We start from the raw sequence: 15,867 nt of genomic DNA, 5'->3' as shown, positions 1-15,867 counted from the left end.
GAAGATAAATAGGATTGTTACTGGTTATTCATCATGCTAGCTGACTCACGTTGTACAGGGTGGGAAGGGCAGGAGAAGTTTCCTTGGTACTCTGGCTTCTCTATGCTTTCAAAGAGTTAAGGGTATGGTACCTTACTCTTGGAAGTTTGGTTAGGTTTGTTTGTTTGTTTATTTATTTTTTGAGACAGAGTCTCACTCTGTCGCCCAGGCTGGAGTGCAGTGGCATGATCTCGGCTCACTGCAAGCTTTGCCTTCCGGGTTCACGCCATTCTCCTGCCTCAGCCTCCCGAGTAGCTGGGACTACAGGTGCCCGCCACCACGCCCGGCTAATTTTTTGTATTTTTAGTAGAGATGGGGTTTCACCGTGTTAGCCAGAATGGTCTCGATCTCCTGACCTCGTGATCCGCCTGCCTTGGCCTCCCAAAGTGCTGGGATTACAGGCCTGAGCCACCGCACACGGCCTAGATAGGTTTATTTTTAAAGTTATTTTTTCAGACATAATGCATGTACATTATAACAAGACAGACAATAAAGAGATATTGAAAAGAAAAGTTAATTATCCTTCCTGTATCTTTCTTAATGTTCCTCCTCCTCCTTTAGGCAAATAGTGTTAACAGCCTGGTTTGAATCTTTATGTTTTTCTATGTCTTTATAAATGAAGTACCATCCCTTTTTAAAATGAAATAAAGCCGAGTGTGGTGGCTCACGCCTGTAAGCCTAGCACTTTGGGATGCTGAGGCGGGTGGATCATGAGGTCAGGAGTTTGAGACCAGCCTGGCCAACATGGTGAAACTCTGTCTCTACTAAAAATACAAAAATTAGCCGGGTGCAATGGCGGGCTTCTGTAATCCCAGCTACTTGGGAGGCTAAGGCAAGTGAATCGCTTGAACCCGGGAGGCGGAGTTTGCAGTGAGCAGAGATCACACCACTGTACTCTAACCTGAGCGACAGAGCGAGACTCTGTCTCAAAAAAAAAAGAGAGAATAGAATAAAATGAAATAAAAATAGGATTATATGCTGCGTATTTTCTTTTTTCATTTAATAATATTAACTTGCTCGGGCACAGTGGCACATGTCTGTAATACCAGCACTTTGGGAAGCTGAGGTGGGCGGATCACGAGGTCAGGAGTTCGAGACCAGCCTGACTAACATGGTGAAACCCCATCTCTACTAAAACTACAAAAATTAGCCAGGCGTGGTGGTGCATGCCTGTAATCCCAGCTATTCGGGAGGCTGAAGCAGGAGAATCACTTGGACCCGGAAGGCAGAGGTTGCAGTGAGCTGAGATCACACCATTGCGCTCCAGCCTGGGTGACAGAGCGAGACTCCGTCTCAAAAAAAAAAACAAAAACCCTCTATAGTATTAACTTAAATGTACATGATATAACTATTCATCTGATTTATTCTTTTATATTGTAGAAAATATATATAAAACTTGCCATTCCCATCAGTTTCAGCTTACAATTAATTGGCATTAATTACATTCACAATGTTGTGCAGCCATCACCACCATCTATTTCCCAAACGTTTTTATTACCCCAAATAGAAACTTAACATAATGGGGAGTTAACGTTAACCAATAACTCCCCATTTCTCTCTCCCCTCGCCCCTTGTATGATTTTTTTTTAGTAACTCTATAATTTTCATAGTGTAATATAGATATAACACAATTCATGTGCTCATTCTTAATATTTAAGATTGTTTCCTAGTGGTCATAAATAATGCTAATATAAGCACCCTTGATCACATGTCCTTATTAATAATTTTTTTTTTTTTTGAGATGGGGTTTCACCATATTGTGCCACCGCGCCAGCTAATTTTTGTATTTTTAGTAGAGAGGGGGTTTCACCATATTGGCCAGGTTGGTCTCGAACTCCTGACCTCGTGATCCACCCGCCTCGGCCACCCAAAGTGCTGGGATTACAGGCGTGAGCCACCGTGCCCGGCCCCTTATTACTAATTTTACTCTTGTATGAAAGATTTCTGAACTTGGGATTTCTGGATTAAAGACCATGTGCATATTACATTTTTATAGCTATTACCAGTTTGCTTCCCCAAAAGGTTATATCATTTACACTTCCACCAGCAGTGACTGAGAATTTCTACTTCCTTACCCTGTCATCAGCACTGAATATTATCAGTTTTATTTGTGCCAACTTGGTAGGTAAAAAGTGGTATTTTCTTTTTATTTTTTGAGACAGGGTCTTGCTCTGTCACCCGTGCTGGAGTGCAGTGGCACAATCACGGCTCACTGCAGCCTTGACCATTGGGCTCAGGTGATCCTCCCACCTCCGCCTCCCAAGTAGCTGGGACTATAGGCACACGCCACCACACTCAGCTAGTTTTTGTAGTTTTAGTAGAAATGGAGTTTCTCCATGTTGCCCAGGCTGGTCTTGAGCTCCTGAGCTCAAGAAATCCATCACCTTGGCCTCCCAAATTGCTGGGATTACAGACATGAGCCATTGTACCCAGCCTCTTGTTGTTTTTATTTCCTGGAGGCTGAACATTTGAATTTCCTGTCTTCACTTCTTTTTTAAATTGAGTTGTGTTTGTTTTTCATGTCAATGTGTACGAGTTCTTTGTATGGTATGAATATTAACCCATTGCCTATCATAGCATTACAAATATTTGCTTCTAATCTAGGCCAAATATTTCCCCTAATCTATAGTTTATCTCTAAATTTGTTCATGGTGTCTTTCTTTGGATTTCTTTTTTAGTTGGTCTTGACACTCAATTCGGGAATTCATTTCCCTGATTGGCAGCCCGTGTACAAGGATGAAGAACATAGAAAACAGGCAGCTGTCTTTGTTTCTTAAGTAGGGAGACAAAATATAAGGTTCAGGCTTTAGCTAGCCAGAAAAGAAAATAGTCTTCAGTTCAGGGCAAGAAAACCCTTTATCTATTCTAGAAATGTTGGATTTGCTTAGCTGATACATTCAGGATCCTGAGCCGGAATCCTGGGTACCAGCTAGCTTCTGAACAGGTGCCTCAGCCTCTCTGACATCCTAGTCCCAGCTTCATACTTTTCCTAAACAAAATCAGGCCCAGCCACTTCCAGCCTTGCCCTGAGCACCACCTGCAGGTCATCTCTCTTCACAGCCTCCCGTGACTGCCGCTGCTGTGCCTTTTCTCTCTGCTGTCTTGTTGGTGTTACTCTCTCCCCTTCCTGGACTTGGCAGACGGGCTGGTCATTGGAGACCTCAGGCCAGCTGGTCATTGGAGTTTCCTGTGGTGGGAAAGGAGAATGCTGGAGGTGGTGATTGCAGTGGGCATGAAAAAAAGAGCAGGAAGGAGTGTATGAAAGCCAAAAAAGCAAAGGAGATGGGATTGGCAGATTTCCCTGAAGTTGGTTCCAGAGTAGCCAGAAGAGGAGGACATTTTAAAGAAGGGTTTAGGCTGCTCTTCTAGAAGAAAACTCCTACCTCTTGCTCCTGTGATCCAAGGTTTCAGGGATTATTTTAGATCCTCTTTCAAGGACTGGCCTTTTGTTTGGCCCCATATGGCTGCCAGACCAGAATTTTTGTGCCACTGATTTCATGGGTTGCTAGCAAGCCTTGCCTATGGTTCTTGTCAAAGAGCTGTCACTCTAGTCTGCCTTTTTATTTTTTTATGGGTTTTTGTTGAGACAGAGTTCACTCTGTTGCCCAGGTTGGAGTGCAGTGGTGCGATCATGGCTTACTGTTGCCTTGACCTCTGGGGCTCAAGTGACCCTTCTACCTCAGCCTCCTCAGTAGCTAGGACTACAAGACATGTTTGGGTTCTCAGCCATTCCCTGAGCTTTAGACTCAGGAACTCCCTGATTTCAGGTACCAAGAAAGAGAAAATGGGCTGGGCTCAGTGGCCCACACCTGTAATCCCAATACTTTGGGATTCTCAGCCATCCCCTGAGCTTTAGACTCAGGAACTCCCTGATTTCAGGTACCAAGAAAGAGAAAATGGGCTGGGCTCAGTGGCCCACACCTGTAATCCCAATACTTTGGGATTCTCAGCCATCCCCTGAGCTTTAGACTCAGGAACTCCCTGATTTCAGGTACCAAGAAAGAGAAAATGGGCTGGGCACAGTGGCCCACACCTGTAATCCCAATACTTTGGGATTCTCAGCCATCCCCTGAGCTTTAGACTCAGGAACTCCCTGATTTCAGGTACCAAGAAAGAGAAAATGGGCTGGGCACAGTGGCCCACACCTGTAATCCCAATACTTTGGGAGGCCAGGGTGGGTGGATCACCTGAGGTCAGGAGTTCAAGACCAGCCTGGCCAACATGGTGAAACCCTGTCCCTACTAAAAATACCAAAATTGCTGGGTGGTGGTGGGCACCTGTAATCCCAGCTACTCGGGAGGCTGAGGCAGGAGAATTGCTTGAATCCAGGAGGCAGAGGTTGCAGTGATCCGAGATCACGCCACTGGACTCCATCTAGCCTGGGTGACAGAGTGAGACTGTGTCTCAATTAAAAAAAAAAAGAGAGAGAGAGAAAGAAAATAATAATATCTTATAATTCCTGTGACTAAAATTAGGAGGTGTTCCTGCATTACGCCGTGCCACCTCTGGAGCAACTTTCTCTGTCACTTGCAAAGCTTTTTCATATGCCTGCCCTTTCCCCCTACTTAGGCTTCCCTTTTAGAACTAAACAGCCCTTGGCCGGGCGCAGTGGCTCAAGCCTGTAATCCCAGCACTTTGGGAGGCCGAGGCGGGCGGATCACAAGGTCAGGAGATCGAGACCACAGTGAAACCCCGTCTCTACTAAAAATACAAAAAATTAGCCGGGCGCGGTGGCGGGCGCCTGTAGTCCTAGCTACTCAGGAGGCTGAGGCAGGAGAATGGCGTGAACCCAGGAGGCGGAGCTTGCAGTGAGCCGAGATCGCGCCACTGCACTCCAGCCTGGGCAACAGCGTGAGACTCCGTCTCAAAAAAAAAAAAAAAAAGAACTAAACAGCCCTGGAAAGGATCCTTCAGAGCAGACCTAGGGCAGGAGCTAGGCAAGACCCTTGATGGTGACAACTTATTTGGCTATTTCTCGTGGCTATTTAATACATGAATGAAATGGGAGCTGAGTTCCCTGCTTGATAGTATTTGTGTTCATTTCCAGCATGGTGCTGGTTGTCCGACCTCTAGCTTCTCCCCTCTTATTCTGTACAGCTGAAATCCTCCCTCCCGCCTGCCCCCTAGCTAGTCAACCTCCAGTCCTGTTTAGTTTATCTTTTTTCTCTCCTAATGCCTGTTAAGCTGGAAACAGGATTCTTGCATATTATTTTATATAAGAATGAAACTAAAAGAAGAGGTCTTTGGGCTGGGCATCACGCCTGTAATCCCAGTACTTTGGGAGGCCGAGGCTGGCGGATTGCCTGAGGTCGGGAGTTCGAGACCAGCCTGACCAACATGGAGAAACCCCGTCTCTACTAAAAATACAAAATTAGCCAGGCGTGGTGGTGCATGCCTATAATCCCAGCTACTCGGGAAGCCTGAGGCAGGAGAATCCCTTGACCCAGGAGACGGAGGTTGCAGTGAGCCAAGATTGCGCCATAGCACACCAGCCTGCCAACAAGAGCGAAACTCCGTCTCAAATCTTTGATCTGCTGTCACGTGGCACCTGGATATGAGTATTGGCAGCAGTGAGTGTTCATTTCCTCCTCCTGCTCTCCTAATTCAGTTGCGCCTGAACACAAAACTCCAAAAGCAACCAGAGAGAGAAGCTGTGTTGAAAGATGAAAGGAGAAAAGGCCACAACCTTGGCATTCAAAGCTTTGACCCTACTTAGTTCTTGTTCTGAGTCAAAAACTCTTATTTCCAGGCTCCTCCTCTATGAAATTAGTAGATTTATACTAGTGATTCCCAGAGTATGGTCCCCTGCTCGGCAGTGTTTAACTTCAACTGGGGTCTTGTTAGAAACACAAATTCTCAGGCCCCACTCTGGGCATACAAAATCAAAACTTTTTGGTGTGGGCCCAGCAATTGAGAACCACAGTTTTACCCAGTAGATTTTGTGTTGAGGAGCTTGTTAAAACCAGTTATGGGGCCGGGCGCAGTGGCTCACACCTGTAATCCCAGCACTTTGGGAGACCTAGGTGGGTGGATCACCTGAGGTCATGAGTTCGAGACCAGCCTGGCCAACATGGCAAAACCCCATCTCTACTAAAAGTACAAAAAAATCAGCTGGGTGTGGTGATGGGCACCTGTAACACCAGCTACTCGAGAGGCTAAGGCAGGAAAATCACTTGAACCCAAGAGGCAGAGGTTGCAGTGAGCTGAGATCACGTCATTGCACTCCAACCTGGTCGACAAAGCGAGACTCTGTCTCAAAAAAAAAAAAAAAATTCAGTTGTGGGCAATTCTCATGTAGCTCAAGGAGTCGTGGGTTAGGGAACTAGAGAGGAAAAATTGTCTCTCAAAGCTAGACGGGCTGCCTTACCTTTTATCTCTCTCCTCTCCACATCACTTAATCTTTCCTTTTTTGCTGGAGCAGATCCCACCCATGAGGGCACAGCAGAGGGCATGGAGAACATGGCAGATGCTGTCACCCATGCTCGTTTTGTGGGCACAGATCCTGCTAGTGATGAAGTTGTCCTGATGAAAATCCTTCAGGTAAGGGAGAGGGAAATAGCAATTAGGCTAATGGCCAGGGGCTGGTGCCGCGGACTCTACTTACTCTGCCCACAGCATGAAGCTGTGTTTTGACTTCACTGGGGCTTAGGGGAGCTACTTTGTTTCCCAACAAACAGCTGGGGTACCCAAAGTAAAAGCTTTTTCCAAGGAAAATCAGTGAAAGCTTTATATGAAGTGATATCAAATACCAGAAGCCTTAAATACACTTGTACCTCTGGCAGACTGTATTTGTGCCGTCCATCTCTTGGGCTCACGGGCTAGGGCTGGAATGAGTTCTGAAATATGTCAGGGTCATAAAAAGTGAAGAAACAATTCCCAGGACGAGCTCCTTGGAGACCTCTCGACCAAGCTGAGGTGAGGTCAGCATTCTTGCTAACCACTCTCTCTTACCCTTGAGTACCTCTCAGTACCTTGTTTATCACAGTAATTCCTTTTTCTTCCTGATAGGTTCTACGGACTCTGCTGCTAACCCCAGTGGGTGCCCACCTAACCAATGAATCTGTGTGTGAGATTATGCAGTCTTGCTTCCGGATCTGCTTTGAAATGAGGCTCAGTGGTAAGTGCTTGGATATTAGCCCCTTCACCATTCCTGGGGCCAGTGTCTGAGTATGAATACAGGAGGTTGTCTTCCCAGAGAGATGGAATATTCAGGACTTCTCCATCATCTATCTCATGCAATCATAAGGGTCTAGAAGAAATCTCTGTACTTGAATATTGTGAAGCTAGAGTAGAGACCTCAGCCCATTATGCCAGGGCAGGAGTTGGGATGGATCCCAGATTGACTTAGCCCAGGCACCAAATCACCCTCTCTTGGGGTTTGTGGGATTGACACCAACCTACAAACCCCCCAGAACACATCTATCCCTCCCCTTTTTTCCCTGACTCAGTAGTGCCACCTAGTGGGCCAGTAAAGTTATGGCTGCCAGGCTGAGCTGGAGCTGGTTTTAATAAGTTTGGCATAATCCTTGGTAAACAGGGTTTGGAGGGGAGTCTGCTCTGAGAACCCTCTTGATAATAGCACAGCAAGTAATGACACCTGTGTTATTTGTTTTTGCCTGTGCAGAGTTATTGAGAAAATCCGCAGAGCACACTCTCGTAGACATGGTGCAGCTGCTCTTCACAAGGTAAACCTGCTGCTGTTTGCTTCAGCCCGGCTGCCCAGGCCTCTTGAGTCTGCCTGCTTCCACACAGCCACATCAGGGACCTGGCCAACCCCACAGCCACATCAGAGGCCACTGGGATTATGGATTGGGGGTAGTTCTCTATGCCCAGGGTTACTGAGCAAGGGAGGAGGAGGAGGGAGCTGATTTCGCCTCAGGTGGAGGCAGAGGGTTATTTAGTATAGGCCAGCAGACCTCATTATGCTTCCCAAATTTGTGTTTGTTTCTGTGCAGGTAGCAGCTGGGAAAGGGAACCCAGAGAGGAAGCCAAACTCAAGGGATCCTGATTTCTGTGGGAGAGGGCCAAGGTTAGGGTGACCAGCAATTGTGATTTGCCCGGGACTGTCCTGATTTCAGCACTAAAAGTTCTGCATCCTGGCAAACCCCTCTCAGTCCCAGGCAAACCAAGATGGTTGGTTACCCTTAGGTAAGGCCCTTAGCCTAGGGCCTAGGAGGCCTTTTATACTAGGCCTGTTTCCTGCACCTCCTTTCAACAGACTCACAGAAGAGCTGAGGCAATGGCTTCAAACCTTCCTCTGGGATTTCTTTTTGCTCTCAGATCTATAGATAATAATCCTTATTATCTACAGACTAGACTGCCCTTGGACCCTGCTGCAAAGAATTTTTTACTCCTCAGGCTCAAATTTACTGGTTTCAAAATTTCAACCTGCCTGTTAATTCTTCCCTTTTGCCTACTCTCCTAGGGTTTTGATAGACTGCCCTCCCCCCATCTCTTGGCAGCAGTATTTGCCAAGTGAATATAAGCAGGAAGGAATCAGTCTTAGGATAAAAAGAGCCTCCACACTCCAAGGGCACTTACCTTGCTCTCACGACTACCTCCTTTTGTCCATGTCACACATCCCCCAATTCCTGTGGCTCTTTGATGAAGCTCTGAAAAGGGTGAAATTAGTCTGCTTCTCTTTTGTAGCCTTTTCTAAGACACAGGGCATGCTCTGGCTCAGAGCACCTTTGGTTTGTGGCTGGCATGGAGGGGGACATTTGTCATTATCCCTAATGACAGTTGATGGATTCTCTATCTTATAGGTTACCTCAGTTTAAAGAAGAACCCAAGAACTATGTGGGGACCAACATGAAGAAGGTATGATGTGAGAGCTGATCTGCTGTCCCTCATCCAAACCATAATCTCCCAACTTCAGTGCCTTGGGGTAACCTTGCTTTGCAAAGATATGCTTTGCTTGGAATCTAAAAGTAGCTCTCACTCCTTTAGTGAGAAATATATTATCTCCCAGATATATCCCTTCCCCAGCTTTTCCACTCTGGCCTATCTTTGAACCACCATGTCAGCTGGTGAGCCAGTTCTTCATGGAGACTGCATGGTACCCATCAGTCTTGGCTAAAAATGTCTGTTGACAAAGATGAAAGTCCTGCATCCCCTCAAGATTTAGCTTTATCCGCACGTAGAAGGCCTAGAAAGGCTGTGTCCCAAATCCTACCTCAATGCTGAATTAGACTGGACTCTTGATTGTGCTAGTCTGTATTGAAGAAATTAGTCAAGCTTGACTCCAGACATTTAAGAACTGAAGGGTTCTTAAACTGCTAGGAGAAGAATGGTGGTCAAAAGAATGGCTTCTTTCTATCTTGAACTGAAGCCCTGGACTTCACAGGCCTTTGATGAGGATTCTGCTTGCAGCCCTAAGAGGTCTTACCTGTGGAAATGACCCTTAGTTGTGTGGTGCATGCACCTGACCTTCTCCTCTCCCCTGCCATCCATCCCCATTCCTGCCCTGTGCCCTGTTGGTGTGTGTCTGAGTTTATTTCACTCTGTTTAAATCGTGCGTTTGCCTGTCTTTCGCAGATATCTCCATGTCTCCTCAACAAACTGGAGCTAAGTAGTGGGGAGCAGACCAAAGCCCTGAACCAGTTAGAGAGGGTACTACTCTTTAAGAACCTCAAGGTCTCTCTCCCTCTCTCTCCCTTCCCTTTTTTATTTCTTTAAATGTTTATTTTGTATATGTAACACCTGGGTCCCATTTCCATTGTATAGAGCACAATTTACCCTTCCCTAGTAACACAGCACGGCTTTGGAAGAATTGCACGTGATTGTAGCTTTGCAGTGTTGGGAATTCTCCTGGGCATCTGGTTGCCTGGAGACAGGAGAAGGAAGACTTGAACATCACATAGTTAGCCTAGAAAGCCTGGGGTCTGCTGTTACCTCGTGGGGAGGCTTAAGATCTACCATTTCTAGGGAAACTGTGAGGGACCTTCAAGACCCTTCCCCCTTCTCCTTCTCCTTGTCTCAGAGCTGGCATAGAGAGCTTAAGCACAGTCCTCAGCTCTATCTGGATACTTGGACTGGGTTTGGAGGGAAAGGGTAGTCCATCTAGTTGGGATCTGTTTTTTTTTTTTTTCTTGGTTACCATTAAAGAGGTCATTCCAAGGATTAGAACTCTAGATTGATGGAAAGAAGCCAGGTGCCAGGATAGCCCAGGACACTGGGAATACTTTGGGATCTGTAAAGATCCCTCTGTCCTCTAAAAGTCAAGGTGTAGGGTAGCTTAAGGAGGGATCCAAGCTAAAGATTACCCTAATCTGCATATACCTGCCTTAGGAAGAAAGGAGAGAGAAGGAGGTGTGGACTATCTGGGCTATCCATCACAAGAGTGTGCATGCTGAAGGTGTGGTTGTGGACATACAGGTCATTGAAAATAAAAAACTCTGTGTATGTACACCTAGCTAGATAGTCCATTGGCCCGTGTTCTCTTTGAATGCGTTGTGTCATTTCATTTGTGTGCTTGCATAGTCTCAAGCTGCAGCTCTCATTAGTGGCTATCCAGCATGTTACCATGATTATTAACCTGGGACCTGCTCCTTTTTTGTAAAGCTTACACTGTCCTTTGGAATACAGAGTCATACAGTTAAGGTGGTATAGAGTTCCATGAATACCTACTGCCCACCCCACACCTTCAGACCTTAGGAAAAGGAGAACAACTATACCTTACAAGGGGTGAGGCGTTTGTGAGAACTGGCAGCCTCTTGGCCCCTACTCCAGCCAGGAGGCTGAGAACACTAGAACACTCATTGAAATAATCAGGTTGGAGCAAGCTTTGCAGAAGATAGAGAAGGAAATGTGAAAAACTGATCCTCATATGGGGAGGAATCTCAATGACTGACTGGCTTCTCAGTGAAAGTAGGACTGCCTGGAGTCCCTGAAATGGGGCAGCCTCCTAGAGAGAAAGGCTCCCTCATAAAAGTAGATCCAGTTCTTAGTTCTTTTGGGAGCTCAATGATAACTGCCAATAGAGCCAGGAGGTCCCTCATTGATCTCTTGGCCTCTTGCCCTTTTGCATATTTGGCGGGCTCTTCTCCCATAACATTTTTTACTATGAACTTGATCCAGTTGAGCTCCAGTGGTTCCTGGGGAGAGGATTCTTTTGCTTCCTGCTTAGCTATAGTGCTCAGTATGCCTGAAGCTCAGTTCTAGGCATATGACTGCAGGCATTTTGGAGATGGATTATCTAGAAGTATAAATCCAATATGAGGCTGTTGCTATGTTACTAAGAGCTGGGGGAAGGAAGGGCTCAGCTCTTCAGCCTCTTCTTTATTGGAAGGAGCTATGGGTAAGAATGGAAGAAGTATGTGTTTTCTAAGCAAGGAATCAAAGATTACCCAGGTTCTGAGAGCTTGGGGGAGCTTAAGGAATGGAGTCTATCCCTAACAAAAGGAATTGAACAGGCCATGGATAATAGGATATATTTAGCCTTTAGGAAGGGGCAGAGAGAAAAAGTGCTTCTACTCTCTTTAGAGTCATTCTAATGGTTTCTGGAATAGCGTTGCCATTGCCATTGTCGGAATGGTCCAATCCAGGAATGGTCTATCAGTCTAGGAATAGTTTAGAATGACTCTGTAGAGGGACTGAGTTCACACCCAACTGAGAAAACATCGGGACTTAAAAAACAAAATGGGGCCGGGCACGGTGACTCACGCCTGTAATCCCAGCACTTTGGGAGGCCGAGGCGGGTGGATCACGAGGTCAGGAGATCAAGACCATCCTGGCTAATACGGTGAAACCCCGTCTCTACTAGAAATACAAAAAAAATTAGCCAGGCTTGGTGGCAGGTGCCTGTAGTCCCAGCTACTCGGGAGGCTGAGGCAGGAGGATGGCGTGAACCCGGGAGGCGGAGCTTGCAGTGAGCCGAGATTGTGCCACTGCACTCCAGCCAGGACCACAGAGCGAGACTCCATCTCAAAACAACAACAACAACAACAAAAAATGGGCCTAAACAAAGTAACTTTGAACTTAGAATGGAGGAAATACATAAAAACACAGATCCTAGGGAGTAGTCAACAGGTGACAGAGATTGTCCCTTGCCACTAAAAGGAAGCTATAGGAAGAACAGAAATACAGCAAGAGGGTAGTGGAACAGAACAAGGAGTCAAGGAATCAGTGGCCTTACCATCTGACAACATAAAACTGCATCTGGAAAGACCAATAGTGAGAGGGACAGGTGGTCTCATTGATACAACAAATTGGGAGCAGCAGAGAGCACAGCAGCAGCATTACATGACCTTCTATGCTGAACTCCACAAATAAACTGGGAGGCCATTCCTTCCTTAACTCGAAGGAATGAGCTTTTGACCAGTCTGATACAGAAATTCCAGAGAGTAAGAGGTATGTTCGCTGGGTGCGGTGGCTCACACCTGTAATCCCAGCACTTTGGGAGGCCGGGGCAGGCAGATCACCTAAGGTCAGGAGTTAGAGACCAGCCTGGCCAACATGGTGAAACCCTGTCTCTACTGAAAATACAAAAATTATCCAGGCGTGGTGGCCCACACCTGTAATCCCATTTACTTGGGAGGCTGAGGCAGGAGAATCACTTGAACCCAGGAGGCAGAGGTTGCAGTGAGCTGAGATTGTGCCACTGCACTCCAGCCTGGGTGACAAAGTTAGACTCCGTCTCAAAAAAATATATATATATATGTTTATGGTTTAGGCCCAGTTCATAAGCAATAAGAAAGCTAGGACAGGAAGGAATAGGCTCTCATAGTTGGATAAAACTACAAGTAGGAGACTGCTTTACAAGCTAGTTGAGGAGGAAAGCCGGGAGACCATGCACCTGTAGATGTGAGTGTCGGGGCAAAGGAGACCCTGCCCTTACACTTTCTGCAAGAGGGTCATGCATCATCCATAGGATTCAGGATTTCTTGCTTAATGTAATACTCAGGACCCAGAGAAGCAGAATGATAAGTGTGAGGGCTGGCCCTACCAATGACCAGCCCAGAAACAGAATGTCACCTTTTACATGGAGGCTGCCATGCCAACCTATGAAGTAGTAAATGTAGAAGCCAAGTTAGAAGAGTGGGAATGTGAACTGATGGTCTAGAGTCTTACTTTAGCACAGATATTTCTATATCTAGAAAACAAGATATAGCTTGTTTTCTAGAGATCAGTAGGACTAAATGAAGGGAGATTAATAGGGATAGTGTCTTAGTTTGAATACCAGTGCTAATGGGGTATGATATTCCCAGCTGAAAATGAGAGCAGGAGGCATGAGTGATTCATCCAAGTGGAAGAAACAGAAGAGATCCCCTCGGCCCCCACGCCATATGACCAAAGTCACACCAGGTTCAGAGCTGCCCACTCCCAATGGAACCACCTTATCATCTAACCTCACTGGTGAGTGCCCTGGACTGCTTCCTCTGATTAGAGAGAAGAAGAGCTCCTTTCTGTCTTAGGGATTTTGAAATTGAAGACCAAGCAACTGAGGGGCTTTGGTTTTGGTGCTGAGAACAAAAAGGGAAACTCCAGGTCAAATCAGACTGTGACCATTCAGCAACTCTGCAGCGACTTAAGGTTGTTCTCTGACAACTTTAGAGACCAATATATGCAAAGATAAGCATGTAATCTGGGAAACAAGAGACCCTAGTACCATGGAGGGTTTGTTTTGCCCACAGCCTCTTTCTTCTCCTACAAGCATCACGTACTTTTCTTGGCAGGCGGCATGCCCTTCATTGATGTGCCCACTCCCATCTCCTCTGCAAGTTCAGAAGCTGCCTCAGCAGTGGTCAGTCCCTCTACAGACAGTGGCCTGGAATTCTCCTCCCAAACCACTTCCAAGGAAGACCTTACTGATCTAGAGCAACCTGGCTCTCCAGGGTACAGCACAGCTACAGAGCCTGGGAGCAGTGAGCTAGGTGTTCCCGAGCAATCTGACCTCCAGGTATGACTTGGATTTTTAAATTTCCCTCTTCAATATTCCAGTGTGGGAACTGGCTTGATCCTTTGGATCCTTTATGCAGGACTTGGCTCAAAAGAAGCTTGGGGTAGCTTCAAAAGAAGCTCTGATCTTTCCTGCTTCTCAGAATTGGTTGTGCTGCCTAGAAAACCCACAGCATAACTCACTGTGAGAGGTGGCTCATGAGATGTATCAAGTTATACATACAGGTAGTACTTGACAAAAGGGAAGGAGCTGGCCATAGCTTTTTCTGGAAGGTAATGATCGAAATTCTAAGCCTGTGAGAGCCTCTGTGTCTCTAAGGTTCTAGTTACTATAGGTCAATGAAGCCTCAGGAGATGTTTTTCTGAGTCCTTCATCATACTCCTGCCTGAGCCATCTTGCAGTGATTCATAAACCACTGAGCTGGCCCTATATCTGTAGCCCATTAGAGACAGCCTGGAAGACAGGTACTTCAGGGGAGTAAGTTCCAAGTTGCCCTTGCCTCATCCCTCTTCCCATATCTCCCTGCTACTGGTCATAGCAGGAAGGGACCCATGTGGAAAAGTCCCAGTCAGCATCTGTGGAGTCCATCCCTGAAGTGTTAGAGGAGTGCACATCCCCTGCTGACCACTCTGACTCTGCCTCTGTCCATGACATGGATTACGTCAATCCCCGGGGCGTGCGCTTTACACAGTCCTCCCAGAAAGAAGGTGGGTACTCTGGCAGGCTCTGCCAGTTCACCTCCCCCATCCTACCTACTAAGCTGCCTGAGCCTAGACCATCTTAGACCAAGATACTGGACTACTGCCTGTTGCTCCAAGTTCTAGGCTATTTTCTAGTCAGGAAATGGAGTGAAGCCATAAGACTGTTGGCATGGATGGAGCCCTTCCCTAACTTATACTATAGGAAGGAAGTTTGAGGGGCGATAGAAAGCAAGAAGGAAGAATAAAAAGTTTAGGACTTTTAACAGAAAGGTAGGATCATCAATTCTGATTTCCTCCAGAAGTAGACTAGTTCCCTCACCTCCCCAGGGGGAAAAAAAATCCTTTTCCTTTTTTTTTTTTTTTTTCCCCCCTGTTGCCCAGGCTGGAGTGCTGCAGTGGCACAATCACAGCTCACTGTAACCTCAACTTCCTGGGTTCAAGCAATCCTCCCACCTCAGCCTCCCAAGTATTTGAGACTACAGGCATGTACCACTGAGCTTGGCTCCTTTTAAAAAATCTTTTGTAGAGATGAGGTCTCTCTATGTTGCCTGGGCTGGTCTCAAACTCCTGGCCTCAAACAATCCTCCCATCTTAGCCTACCAAAGCACTAGGATTACAGGCATGAGCCATCATGCCTAGCCCTTTTCCTCAAAGAGAATCACTTACCTTAAATTGCCTTGTGTAATGCAGAGCAGGCTAGGCAAAGCCAGCGGACTAGTTGTTTTATAGCAGTCTCACTCTCCTCCTGGCCTTCCCCAGGCACAGCTTTGGTCCCCTATGGTCTTCCCTGCATCCGCGAGCTCTTCCGATTCCTCATCTCCCTCACCAATCCACACGACCGCCATAACTCAGAGGTTATGATTCACATGGGACTGCATTTGCTGACAGTGGCCCTTGAGTCAGCCCCTGTAGCCCAGTGCCAGACCCTCCTGGGCCTCATCAAGGATGAGATGTGCCGTCATTTATTCCAGGTAAGACAAGATTGCTAGAGGGTCTCAGAGCCTCTTTCAAGGGCCAGGGGAACACAGGGAGGTCTGGCTGATTACGCAAAGAGTATAGGACCTAGGAAAGCATCTCCCTCCCAGTTGGCCTGTAGTTTTAGTAAGAGGGTTTCAGTAGTTCCCCAGGGACTCTGGCAGCCAGAGAGAAATATAGGAATGGCTAGATGTAGAGTTCCCTGGAAACACTGGACCTCAGTGACACCTTCACTCAGTTTGCCTCTCCTGC

At 46.7% G+C, this 15,867-nt stretch overlaps 1 protein-coding gene across 14 annotated transcripts in view; it reads left to right on the top strand.

Annotated features, from left to right (window-relative positions):
- Window positions 1-15,867, top strand: part of LOC105478352 (golgi brefeldin A resistant guanine nucleotide exchange factor 1) — a 139,470-nt gene that overhangs the window by 101,376 nt on the left and 22,227 nt on the right. For 5 of the 14 annotated variants that reach the window (XM_071069220.1, XM_071069212.1, XM_071069210.1 and 2 more), the window contains 9 exons: window positions 6,461-6,579; window positions 7,048-7,156; window positions 7,664-7,724; window positions 8,805-8,859; window positions 9,577-9,675; window positions 13,248-13,395; window positions 13,716-13,939; window positions 14,478-14,646; window positions 15,400-15,611. In XM_071069220.1, coding sequence (XP_070925321.1) covers window positions 6,461-6,579; window positions 7,048-7,156; window positions 7,664-7,724; window positions 8,805-8,859; window positions 9,577-9,675; window positions 13,248-13,395; window positions 13,716-13,939; window positions 14,478-14,646; window positions 15,400-15,611 — 1,196 coding nt within the window. The remainder of the gene's footprint in view (window positions 1-6,460; window positions 6,580-7,047; window positions 7,157-7,663; window positions 7,725-8,804; window positions 8,860-9,576; window positions 9,676-13,247; window positions 13,396-13,715; window positions 13,940-14,477; window positions 14,647-15,399; window positions 15,612-15,867) is intronic. The other 9 variants (XM_071069217.1, XM_071069221.1, XM_071069219.1 and 6 more) reach the window with 5 other exon arrangements.

The sequence above is a fragment of the Macaca nemestrina genome, chromosome 9 (genome assembly GCF_043159975.1).
Source record: "Macaca nemestrina isolate mMacNem1 chromosome 9, mMacNem.hap1, whole genome shotgun sequence".
Lineage (NCBI taxonomy): Eukaryota > Metazoa > Chordata > Mammalia > Primates > Cercopithecidae > Macaca > Macaca nemestrina.
This window is presented reverse-complemented; position numbering and strand designations above follow the sequence as displayed.